Consider the following 13,336-nt stretch of genomic DNA (forward strand, 5'->3'; position numbering starts at 1 on the left):
GTCTGATCAGCACAGGGGGCAGTGAACACTGCGTAGGAACCCTGAGAACCAGAACGCAGCTCGTGACATATTGAACAGACTGTACTTCCCTCCCACACAACCTTGTGTTCATTCAAATTAAATATGCCGTCTATTCTGACTATATGAGGGGGTGGATTTTGTCCTAATCTAGTGCATAATAGAGCTAAAGAAAAATGTTCCTCCATGACCCCTGAGTCTCAGTCTTCACTGCCCCCACAAAGGTTAACAGTCCAGCTGATCTTCATTGACTTACAGAAGGGCTGGATGAGTGCGTGTGTGTGGGCTCTAATTGAGCCGGGAATCCCACACACCTCCCCACTGGCAATACGACACGACAGAAGCACCTGAATGAGTCACCGAGTCTCTCTTCCTCTCATTCCCTTTCTTTCTCTCATGTCTGCAACATGTACACTCACCCACTCCCCTTCTCGCCTCCTCCCCTTTCAGGCATAGTGGTGGCCTCGTCTTTGACTTCTTCTAAACTACACACCACTCAGACCCACACGACCGTGGGCAGTCAGAGATGGCACGATTCCAAAGCAAGGTTATTATTGTTAATTAATTTGAGTACTGCGTTACACTTTATTTTCAGGTGTCCGTTTTACAGTGTAATTACGCATTAAAAGTACTGTCAATCAAAGTATTTCTGCAATATCAAAAGGAACAGTTCACCCAAAGTAATATCAATAGAATAATTCACACAAAAACTGAAAATTTGTTGAACATTTACTCACCGTCAGATGAGTTTGTTTCTTCATCTAAACAGATTTGGAGAAATGTAGCCTACAATTAGCATTATATCACTTGCTCACCAATGGATACTCTGCAGTGAATGGGTGCCGTCAGAATGAGAGCTGATAAAAACAATACAATGATCCACAAGCAATCCACGTTTTTAACCCCAAACTATTTATGGATATGAAAAGATGATTCGTTTTAAGTTAAATGACTTTATGAATACATAACGATGGATTTGTTTCTTACAAACAAGCTTTTCACTTCACAAGATGTTAATTGATGGACGGGAGTCATGTGGATTACTTAAATTTGTGGATTATTGTGATGTTTTTTCATCTGTTTGGACTTTCATTCTGACGGCACCCATTCACTGCAGAGGATCCATTGATGAGCAAGTGATGTAATGCTACATTTCTCCAAATCTGTTTGAATAAAGAATCAAACTCATCTACATCTTGGATGGCCTAAAGGCGAGTACATTTTAAGGCAATGTTCATTTTTTGGGTAAACTTTTACTTTAATAAACAGCACATAGTTTCTATTTATTAAGGGTTTATGCTTGAGGTTTGTTTTAGGGTTAGTTGCTTGTAATTATGCATCATTTACAATTGGAAGCACAAGAAATGTGTAACAAGGACGTTGTAAAATAAAGTTTTACATAGTATCATTTAATATATTCAAACTAAACTCAAAATAAATGTCAAAGATTCAACACATGAACTTTGCAAACTTTGACAGATCCAGATTAGTTTTTTTCTCTAGTGTGGCCATCTAACATCAGATTTAAGCAGATCAGGTATGAGCTGCTGAATCAATAATGCCTCTGCCAGAATGATGGTATCATAATTTACATATGAATGTAGAAGCCACTGTATATTTTTACCACATTTCTTTACTCGCAAATATGGTATACTGTACTTTGAACTTAAATTTTAATGGTAGTATTCTATTATGGTGATTTTTCAGGACGGTACATGTGAGAGAGATGAAACATTTTGAAGCAAGTCATTTTTTAAACTATAACTAAGGCTGTCACAATATTAGATTTTCACTACATGATTGCCAAATCATCTAAATAAATAAATCTATCAGTTCAATTATTCTATAATTACTTCGTTTCTGTCTAAAATGCTCCAAATTATTAATAACCCTGCTTCAAAGTACATAGACAGATCTTGCACTTGCTGACAGCAGATATAAGCATGGCCCTCAAGCTGTCCCAGAATGCCCTGTGCTCTAGTGTGCACAGTAATCTCAGTGAGCATGTCTTTCCTTAAGGACACCCGGTCAGATTCAGTGACATAATATGGATGTCTTACACAATGCTGATCCTGCTGTATCATCTCTGTGGGCGACAAAGACTGGGGGAATGTCCCTGTTGTAAGATACTGTAAATTTCTTTGAATGAAAAAGCATATTTAAAAAAAATATATAGATAAACTGTTCAATTGCATTATAGGGTTACTACCACATCACTGTTCAACTGCATTATTGGAAAAAAAAAAAAAAAAAAAAAAAAAAAAAATTTTTTTTTTTTTTTTAAATGACTACGAGCTCACATTCAGATCTGACTCCATCCAATCAACAACCCTACATTTTTTATTTTCAGATTTTCATTTCACTTGGATATATGCTTTCAAGTCATGTTTTTCAAGTAGGAAAGATCTATGAGATACAAGTTAAACACACATGAACGCCACCACATAGTTTTAATTACAAGTGGGAAACTCAGAAATTTCTTTAACCCCCAAGTTTCTGAGTTGGGGGCGTGTCAGTGAGAAAACACATTTAATGCAATGTATGCAGCATCTGTATTTATGGTAAATTTGTTCAATTTAATGAAATTATTATTGCATTAAAGTTGCAAAGTTGCATCTAAAAAATATGATATAAAAAAGTAGGCCTAATGAATTAACTTAATTAAATGGTTATGAAAAAAAAAATTATTAAAATATTTTAATGTAGATCACACACAGGCCCCTCCCCCACACATGTACGTCATCTTATTTCATTCAGTTGACTTTTGACAGATATGATGCAGGGCAAAAAAATCCTGTAAATTTAGCAGTGTTCAGAATAGAAAAAAGAACGAACATATAAGTAAAAAAAAACAAACACAAATTATAGTGGCATTCACTATAAATATATATTATAAATGCCCAGCGTTATATTTAACGCGAAACTGAAACTAGCGGCATGCTTGCTGGAAAATGCACAATACAAACTCAAAACAAACTCACTTGCCTTTTCTCATTCATCACCAATCCTAATGTGCGCGCTTTGCGCTTGACCTTGACTGCTTTATATAAGTCGCCTTGGAAATTACAGCACATTTCAGATGAAAAAAAAAAACTATTTATAATCCAGAAAAACAGTAGGCTACTATATCCATTTTCATAAAAATGTGTGTGGAAAACAAAAGAAAGCAAATCTTTGCAAGATAAAATGACAAATTATTTCCATGTTTTCCCCACAAAATTACAACGCCCGAGAGCAGGAGGAGAACGGGATAACGCTGGCATTTGTTCTGATTCTGGAAAGTCTACAGAGCATTTTAAGCATTTTTAAAACGGCTCCAATACAAGGCATTTTTCAAAACAAATGAACACTTTCACATTTTTAAAACAAGTTACTTATTCACAATTGTGCCAGTCTTGTAGCGTATATAGCTATTTTGACTTTTTATTTTGTATTCACTGTGCGGCTTGAATGCGGCGTCCGTCAAAAATAGACTAGGCGCCTATCTTTAGTGAAGCCATGCGGAGAGCCGCTTCTGAAACGTGCCGCGGATTGACTGGAGTGGCCGCGATCCGGTGGCCGCGTCGGAACGGCGGGATGGTGTAAATCAGGGATTATATACTGCACTATAGGCTACAGCGCCATCTATTGGATATTACTGATATTGCATCAAATGAGCTATTTTGGAACAATCTGCCTCATGGACTGGATGAAAACGCCCATAGTTTGCAGCAGAACGCGCCCACCTCTGCAGATTCGTATCATTTTCAAATGATACTACGGGCCGTAGTTTGGACACCCCTGGTGTAAACCAATGATTCAAAAGGCCATTCATAGATAGAGCCATTTTCTTAATTCCTGAATGAATCAGCCGTTTGAATTAATTGAATGAATGAATCATAAAGACATTTACAGCCAGATGCTAGCAGTTTTAGTTTCATATTTAGAATGTATTTTTATTTATTGAAAATAAGTAAATTAATAGTTCACCAAAAGAATAAATAAAAATACAATAAATTCTGTCATCATTTACTCACCTGCATGTTGTTTCAATCCTGAATTACTTACTTTCTTTTGCATAACATAAAAGAAGGTATTCTGAAGATTTGGTAACAAAGCTGTTTTGGTTACCAGTGACTTTCATTGTATGAACAAAAAAAATAATGAGACATTTCTCAAATTATCTTCTTTTATAGTTTGTAAGGCCGTTACACCCTAAACAATTGTGTAATAAATTTTATGTAGAATCAAATACAATTTCTTTCAAAAGCTATTATTTGTAATGACAACTTGATACTTTCTCATTTAACGCAATAATAGCTTTAAATGATCTTCTGTGGGTATTTTCACTAGGGCTGCAACTAGCGATTATTTTGATAATCGATTAGTTGGCCGATTATTTATTTAGATTAATCGGGGGGGGGGGGGGGGGGTATTTTTATTTTATTGACAAAAAACACTTCCACATTCTGCCCAATGTCCTGCAAACAAACGTTCCAACTGAATGGAGATGCTCGCGTGAATATGTGACATTTACAGATAAGGATATGACTGTAAACTGAAAGTGTTTGCACTGTCAAAGCGTACTTCTCCCGAAGCATCTGATTCCCCCACTATTTTTATATGCATTTTGTCCATAGAAATGCGTTATTCAATGCTGTAATTTGACATGACCGGCCGAAGTTGGACGTGCACTGTGGGCAGACCCGACTAATCGATGATGAGAATCGTTGTCGATGATTTTCATTATCGATAATAATCGATTTTATCGATTAGTTGTTGCAGCCCTAATTTTCACAGCCAAATTTATTTTGCGATTAATTAAAATGAATTAATCACCGCACCATGTAATTAATTCAATTACACATTTTTATCGACTGACAGCCCTAAAAAAAAGATATGAATACATAAACAATTCAGTTTTCAGCACCTTTATAAATTGAATAAAAACACATAGATGCGCATTCTTTACTCCTCACTTTGTAGGAGATGAGTTTAAAAATCTTGTAGAAAAGGTGCATCGCCATCTTGCTCCAACCAAAGTGACTTGAAAACACCTGACGTCGTAATTACGACTTGCCAACTAAATATAAACTTCTGAGAAGGACTTGAACACAACATATACAGTATGACAGTATGGAAGCAAAAGATATGTCGCTATTTCTGTTAAATTGCAATTTTAATAAGCAAAAACTTATTTTAATTTATTTTAAACTTAATTTATAAAAAAAATCGCAAGACTTTATGTGAAATCTCCACATTGGATAGATTTTTTTCCAGACTTCTCTATGATGTTGTATGCAGGACTTATAATAATAAGGACCAATAATTTTGTCTGTATAAATCCCACCCCTTTCTTACAATCAACTGCAAGCTCGCGTTAAGATTTTCCCTTCATCCAATCAACTACTAATGGATGGAACCAAGTCACTGCCCCCTGTGTGTCACAATACAAATGAAAAGACCTTTCACAACTTCCATTCATTTGCAACTTTCACGAGCATAAAAATACACAGCACAGTAAAATTTAATTCAACTCGTTTGCCATCTTGATTTTTGTTTGTTTGTTTTTGGGCCAAAATCAGGCACCTTAGAAGGCAACACATAATGTTGCAGCCTACCTTTTAGAACAGTCTTCACATAGAAACAATGATTCCTTAAATTTGCAGTCTAACTAGGACAACTCATTAGGTTTTGCAAATGAGGATGCAGTTGATTTTTAAAACCCTAGTTTAAGTCTAAGGCCCTTTCACTGGTGCCAGCAGCATTGTTGAGAAATGTGACTTTGCAGCAGGCTGTGAGTGCTTCCCCATTCACAAGTCGCCTCAAATCTCCCTGCGAATGCTATGCCTCTTTGCCTGTGGTAACCCAGGCAACCCAGACACTAAAAATAGCGTCGGCTGCTCCGGCTTCAGTCATTCCCACAGAGCTTTATGATTCCAGAGGTTTAAACACAAACTTCTTAACACACGCACAAATCACTTACTGTCTTCTCACCCTGAGATAACACGGCTGTTACACATAGATGAAGATCTTAATGGACTTTACAACTATGGGCCTCACTGTTCGTACAGCTAGTAGGTGGTGATATTTAATGTGTGTGTTTGTGTGTGTGTCGTGCACATCCGTAAATGAACTGAAACAGCTGTTTCAGTGACTCACTTGTGGAGCACGGCGATCTCATTTTCAATGCTGTTCTCTTTCCCCTCCAGAGCTTTTTTCGGGATGCATTTAATTGCCACAAGTTTTCTTGTCCTCTTCTCCTCTGCGAGCATCACCTCAGAAAAAGCCCCTCTGTAAGACAAGATCCATATAATCAATCAGTGTCAGTTTTACCAATCAGTTTTAACCAAATCAATTTTCGCACCGCAGAAGTGATACACAAACTTTAACTGAAGTCAATTTAGATCTATTTACACAGATTGTTTAATGCAGCTCAGAGGTGGGCTTAATGCATTTATTCTGCATTTACAATTGCATAAAAGATGTTATGAGAATTCAGTAAGACCAGGGGTCCATGAAGGTCAGGGACAGATATCCAAAGCATTTACACTATAAATAGCATATACATTTCATAACATCTCATGACTATTTGAATGAATATTAACTAAAGATCAACAAAATATTTAGAATAATTGCATAATTACTAATGAATAATAATGAAGTATAATTGTAATAATTACTAAATTATTATAAACTTCTAGAACATTAACAAACAAATGGTTTTTTGTTTTTTTGTTTTTTGTTTACAAAACTGCAATAGTTTACTAAATAATATTAAAATAATACAGGTTTCTGGGCCCAAAAAAGTTGGCAAAACCAAAACATTAAAGGCAAATGCCTATATGCAAAATTCCTAAAATTGTTGGCATAAGTAACATCCTGCTGGGAAAGCTTTCTTGTTATTTTACTTTTAATATTTCCAGTGAAAGTCACAGATGGGCTGAATGTTGACTCAGACAGACCTGTCTCAACAAGACCTAACCAGACACAACATGGTACAATGACAAGCAATAAAAGCTCTTCCATGCAAATCTGAGTTCTTATCTAAACCAGCTGTGAATGAGACAAGAACATTTCATTTCTATTTCTGTGGCCCTGTCCACAAATAAATCTCACTGGTTCATAGGTCACTCCATCGCTGAACATAACACACATTTAACCATTACAGCTAGTGGATCAGTGAAAGCGAAGGAAAACAGGAACTAGATGTTAAAGACTTCCTCTGAAGGGATAAACACACAGGCTATCTAGAAGAGTTTAAGGATGAAGTATTTAAACGCTACTTTCTGATTCGATCAAAAACACTGATTCATTCAGTAAAATTTTAAAGCAACCAGCTTTTTGCAGATTTTTGAGTTCTCTCAACTTATTTTTGTAGGAGATTCTCAACTTTTTGTTGTATAAACTTAAAACAACAAGTTGAGAAAACTCAAAAATCTGCTGAAGTTTGCTGCCTTAAAATTTGAAGTTGCCTCAACTTTTTTTTTTTTTTTTTTTTTTTACAGTGTGGGTTCATGAATATTAATCAGGTTGTCTGCGTTCGCTCAAACTGATTAGCTGAAATCAAAACAGGGAGGATAATAGGTGAGCGCCAGCCAATGAGATTGCCGTTTGCGCATTAGTCCCGCCCACTACTGGACAACTCGGCAGTTCTTAAAAGCAGAAGAATTCCAAAGCGACTCCGTTATTTTGACAGGAAAATACAACAAAGGATATCATTTACATGTAGCGTGTCCATTCTGCATGATACGTAAGACCGCAAGCTGCAGACTTGACAACATAGCGTGCTAACTTGATGCTTCCTCTGAAGACTGCTTAGATGTGTTCGACTTGAAGCAGCGCAGTTAGACGATCGCTGTGTGTCATCAAATACTGCGAGAGCTATAAGAGAGCGGACGTCTCCTTATGTTTTCTCTCGCCATACTTTAATGTCATTGTGGTAAAGCGAGCACCACCAGCTCGCTTGGGGGACGTAACAAGTGTCCGTAAAGATGTTAAAAAAATGATGGCTCACCCACAACAGCACTTTTGTGCACAGTGTAATTTATTTACAGTGCCTTAAATGTACAGTCCTCAGTGAAGTATTTACGGGTGCATAGCATAATAAAGCAAAACCCAAAAGTAACAAAGAAACAACAAAAGAGAAAAATAAACAGGAAAAATCCAATATCTGTATATACAGGTAACACGTATCCACAATATACAAGGCTGGTGGGGTGGTTCGCTTGAGGCACCGCTATTGCCCTCTCGTTACGACTTGGTAAAACAAGTCCCCTCTTTAACTCCAGTCCCCCTTTTATAAGACAGGCTCCTCCCCATTCTAGGATCATTCCATTGACAGGTAAATATTATAGTTTAAAACCCAAGTACTTCATATACTTTCCATAATTATGCCCATCATTCAACAACAACTCATACTCTCCACGTGTAATTCATAAATAAAAATAATCTTCATCAATTAATCCAGTTAACCCTTAATTTCGACATATCGACATACACAAAACCCCCTACTAATGCCAAACAGTGGTTTCGCCCAACTCCGCCTGCTGTGCGCCGGCGCGGCACAGTCAGTGACGTCATAACTGCTCGCCGCCCGTTCGCTCTGTTTGGCCGGACTAACATACACTGACGCAAACAAACACATAACAAAGACGAAACCTCATACATAATGCCGTGTGTATGCGTGACATGCCCAGAAATGCATAAACTGATGGAAAGGGGGGGGGAAATGTTCAACCTGTCCATGTGTCGTCGGATCGCGTGTGCACCCGCTTCTCCGACAACAGAAACAGCAGGAAGGGATGAAAGTGGAGAGTGAATGAGGTATGTGTGTGTGTGTGCCAGTGCCGCTTCCCCAGCAGTGACAATTATGTTGCCCTTGTCACATCACCTCCCTCCCCTCCATGCCGCGTACTGACCGGGAACCTGGACAGGTAGTCGGCGACTACATTCAGCCTGCCAGGTCGATGCCGTACCTTGAAGTGGTAAGGTTGAAGGGCCAAATACCACCTTGTGATTCTGGCATTGTGATCTTTCATTGAATGAATCCACGTCAGAGCTCGATGGTCAGTCTCAAGGTCAAACTCTCGTCCAAGGAGGTAGTAACGTAAACTATCAAGGGCCCACTTGATGGCGAGACACTCTTTTTCTATAGCTGAGTATCGGGTTTCTCTCGGTAACAGCTTGCGGCTAAGGAAGATGACTGGTTTCTCCTCTCCTTCACTTCCCTGAGCAAGAACTGCCCCAATCCCTGTCGCAGAAGCATCCACCTGCACCAGAAATCGCTGGAAGAAGTTTGGACTTTGCAGGACTGGGCTGGAACACATCTTTTCTTTCAGCGTATTGAACGCGGCTTCACAGTCTCCAGTCCACGGTATTGGATTATTTACCGTCTTGCTCAATAGGTTAGTCAGGGGTACTGCAATGGAGGCAAAATTTGGTATAAACCTCCTGTACCAGCCCACCAAGCCCAAGAAAGACCTCACTTCCTTCTTTGACTTGGGTCTTGAGCTCCGCAGGACTGCCTCCACCTTATCCACCTGCGGTCGCAGCTGGCCGTTGCCTAGATAGTACCCAAGGTAACTGGCTTCTTGTCGTGCCCACTCACATTTTGCAACGTTCAAGGTCAACCCTGCTGCTTGGATCTTTTCTAAGGTCTGCTGCACATGTTGCAGGTGTTCTGCCCAGGAGTTGCTGTGGATTACAACATCATCAAGGTAGGCGGCAGACCATTCCTCACAACCCTGGAGGACTCGATCCATCAATCTTTGGAAGGTGGCAGGTGCCCCATGCAGGCCAAAGGGAAGGACGGTAAATTGGTATAGGCCCAGCGGAGTTCGGAACGCCGTGTATGGTCTAGAGGCTGGACCGAGGGGTACCTGCCAGTAACCCTTACACAGGTCCAGGGTGGTGATAAATTTGGCTTGTCCTATTTTCTCCAACAAGTCATCCACCCGAGGCATCGGGTAAGCATCAAACTTCGATTGTGCATTCAGCTTACGGAAGTCGATGCAGACTCGAAGTGTCCCATCCTTCTTTGGGACAATAACCAAGGGACTGCTCCATTCACTTGTAGAGGGCTCTATTACTCCCAGTTCCTTCATCATCTTGATCTCCTCCCTTAGAGGTTCCACCAGCCTCTCAGGAACCCGGTAAGGACGCTGTCTCATTGGTGTTGGGTCCGTCAGGTGTATGGTGTGCTGCACCACCTCAGTCCGCCCAGGCCTCTGGCGGAACAAAGCAGGGAATTGGTTCAAGATGCATTGCAGTTCCTTTCTTCTAGCATCATCTAGGTGATCCAAGTTCACCACTGACGCCTGTCTCTGCGCTCTTGCATCCGAACTTTCATCCTCCACATCCTCCACCTTCCGCACCAGAAGTGATGTTTCGCTTGCCTTACCGGGTCGTTCCTTCCACTGCCTCAGTAGGTTAACATGGTAAGTCTGTTTGGCTTTCCCCTTATCAGGGTGGTGGACCTCATAGGTAACTGGCCCCATCTTCCGGACCACCGTATATGGTCCTTGCCACTTGGCCAGCAGTTTGTTTGATGATGTTGGTAACAGGAGTAACACCTTCTGTCCTGGCTGGAACTGTCGCAGTCTTGCATGTTGGTCATACCATTGCTTCTGAGCTTGTTGTGCCTCTTGCAGGTTTTCCCTCGCCTGTTCCCGATACTGCTCGAGCCGGTCCCTCATCTCCAGCACGTACTGTACTATGCCTTTCTCCTCGGTTCTGGAGATAGGATCCTCCCAGCTCTTTCTAAGCAGATCCAACGGTCCTTGTACCTGCCAGCCATAAAGGAGTTCGAATGGCGAGAAACCGGTTGAGGCCTGAGGTACTTCCCTATATGCGAAGAGCACAAACGGTAGCCATCTGTCCCAGTCACGCCCTGTGTCTGCAACAAACTTCCGTAGCATGTTCTTCAGGGTCTGATTGAACCTCTCCACCAGGCCATCTGTCTGTGGGTGGTAAGGACTCGTCCTGATGGCGGTGATGCCTAGCTGTTGATGTAGTTGTCTCATTAGCCGCGAGGTGAAGTTGGTTCCCTGGTCCGTCAGGATCTCCTCTGGTATACCTACTCTGGAAAAGAGTTGGACAAGGGCAAGAATGATTTTGGGCGTGGTGATGGTTCGAAGTGGGAAGGCTTCCGGATATCTTGTAGCGTAATCACTGATCACCAGGATGTACTGATGTCCCGCACTACTTTTCTCCAAAGGCCCCACAATGTCCATAGCGATGCGTCTGAAAGGAGCAGAGATGACAGGGAGAGGTTGTAAGGGAGCTCTGCCCCGCTGGGACACAACACTGGTCTTTTGACAGATGGCGCATGTGGTGCAATATGTCTGTACATCAGTATATAGTGTGGGCCAGTGAAAGCGTGAGTGAATGCGTGCATAAGTTTTCTGCTGGCCAAGGTGGCCAGCCCAGGGAACTGTGTGTGCTAAATGTAAGACAACTTGGCGACAACAAGTTGGAACAATCAAACGTGTCACATCATTTGCTTGTAAGTACAACACTCCATTTGTCACAACATACCTTTCCTTGCCCAGATTGGACACATTATCACACTCAGCCTTCTTAAACAGTGGTTTTAAAGACTCATCCCCTCTTTGCAGTTTTGAGATATTCTCTGGGATCCTCCAGCCACTAGCATCAAGACCTTCCACAGACGTCTCAGAGGCTGGGGTACCCAGGTACTTTTCTAGCCGCCGCTGTCGGCGTGACTTTCTAGGGCCCTTGGTCCCGCCTTGCAACAGACTACTGTCTAAGTCTGGCAACGGCTGCAGACCTGATTTGGCCTGTGCCCGAGTGACAGTAGGACATGACAGATTCACAGTGGCAGAAACAGAGATTTGTAACAGTTCACGGAGTATTGGCAAATCCCGTCCCAAAATCATGTCTGCTGGTAGGTTTTCAACAATGGCAACATTCAACAAATACAATTGATCCTGTACACCCACAATCACTTCAGCTCGGGGATACTGCTTAATGTCCCCATGCACACACTGAACAGAAGTGGTGTTCACATAACTGACATTTGCCACAAAACATGGTTTCAGTAACGAGAGAGAACTTCCAGTGTCCAAAAGAGCTTGCAAAGAATGTCCATTAACAGTTACAGTACACACCGTTTGACTCTCCCCTACAGAGTCTTTAGTACTTTCCTCGTCTCTGGGAACATAACAGAATCCAGTCAGTTTTGCTTTGCGCGCAGGACACACTGATGCTTTGTGCCCTGGCTGTTGGCAATAAAAGCAAATGATTCCTTTGCCTACTGTTGACTTTAGCCCCTGTCCACTGTCTGTATGTTCTACCCGCCCCCTCTCAGTCACAACACCAGAGTTATCTGAAACAGAGCGTACAGTACCTCTAGATGGTTGAGTGCGTGGACCTCCTCGGTGAGCATTTAGGTACTGTTGAGCCAGCTTTGATGCAGCCAGTCCTGTCATCGGCTCATGCTCTCGCACCCAGGTACGGGTATCATATGGGAGCACACGAAGAAGCTGCTCAAGAATGATGGTCTCACCGATCTCCTCCTTAGAGTGTTCCTCAGGTCGTACCCAGCGACGATACAGATTACTCAAGCGATGGTAGGTCTCTGTCGGTGATTCCCCAGCTGGAACAGTGGTTGCTCGGAAGCGTTGGCGGTAAGTTTCCGGTGAGATGTTAAACTTCTCTAGCAGTGCTTCCTTTAAATCAGCATACACCTCAGCCTGCTCCTCGTCCATCGCTAGGTATGCCTCCAGTGCCTGTCCTGTCAGCAACGGAACAAGCCGGTAGCTCCAATCCTCCTCAGGCCACCTCCAGGTCCTGGCCAGACGCTCAAACCGCCGAAGATAGTTTTCAATGTCTTCCCCCTGCTGAAAGACCGGCATTTTTAGTTCAGAGCGTTGCATCAGCTGACTCGGAGCAGGAACTGTTGGGGTGTCTGGGTCACGTGCTGGCACGGGTCGTATGGATACTCTCGGTGCTGCTGCTGCTGGTGTTGGTAGCTCCATCCGAAAGCTGTCCATGTCGATTGAGGTCTCTGCAGGCTGGACGGACTGCACGATGGTCTCCCGTAGACCACGGAGCTCCCGCAGATATCTCTCCTCCCTCTGCTCTTGTGCGTCAAGAAACTTGCGCATCAGGGTCACCATTCCTTCACCAGATGTAACACCTGGATTGACGGGATTGGACTGTGCTGGACTGCGCTTTAATGAGGCCTCAGGGAGACTTGCAGCTACTTCCTCATCCTCTGTAGTCTCCATTGAATCCCAAGCCACATCCTCCTCAGTTCCCGCCTTCACCACCTGGGACCGTAAACCCATCCTGGGTTTCCTGCCTTTTGGCGCCG

General features: G+C 42.0%; 1 protein-coding gene across 2 annotated transcripts in view; it reads right to left on the reverse strand.

Moving 5' to 3' along the window:
- The window catches only part of LOC306855214 (calcium/calmodulin-dependent protein kinase type 1-like), a 78,821-nt gene that overhangs the window by 15,094 nt on the left and 50,391 nt on the right, over positions 1 to 13,336 (reverse strand). For both annotated transcript variants that reach the window (XM_079393727.1, XM_079393726.1), the window contains exon 3: positions 6,160 to 6,291. In XM_079393727.1, the coding sequence (XP_079249853.1) occupies positions 6,160 to 6,291 (132 nt within the window). The remainder of the gene's footprint in view (positions 1 to 6,159; positions 6,292 to 13,336) is intronic.

The sequence above is a fragment of the Barbus barbus genome, assembly GCF_936440315.1.
Source record: "Barbus barbus genome assembly, chromosome: 35".
Taxonomy (NCBI): domain Eukaryota; kingdom Metazoa; phylum Chordata; class Actinopteri; order Cypriniformes; family Cyprinidae; genus Barbus; species Barbus barbus.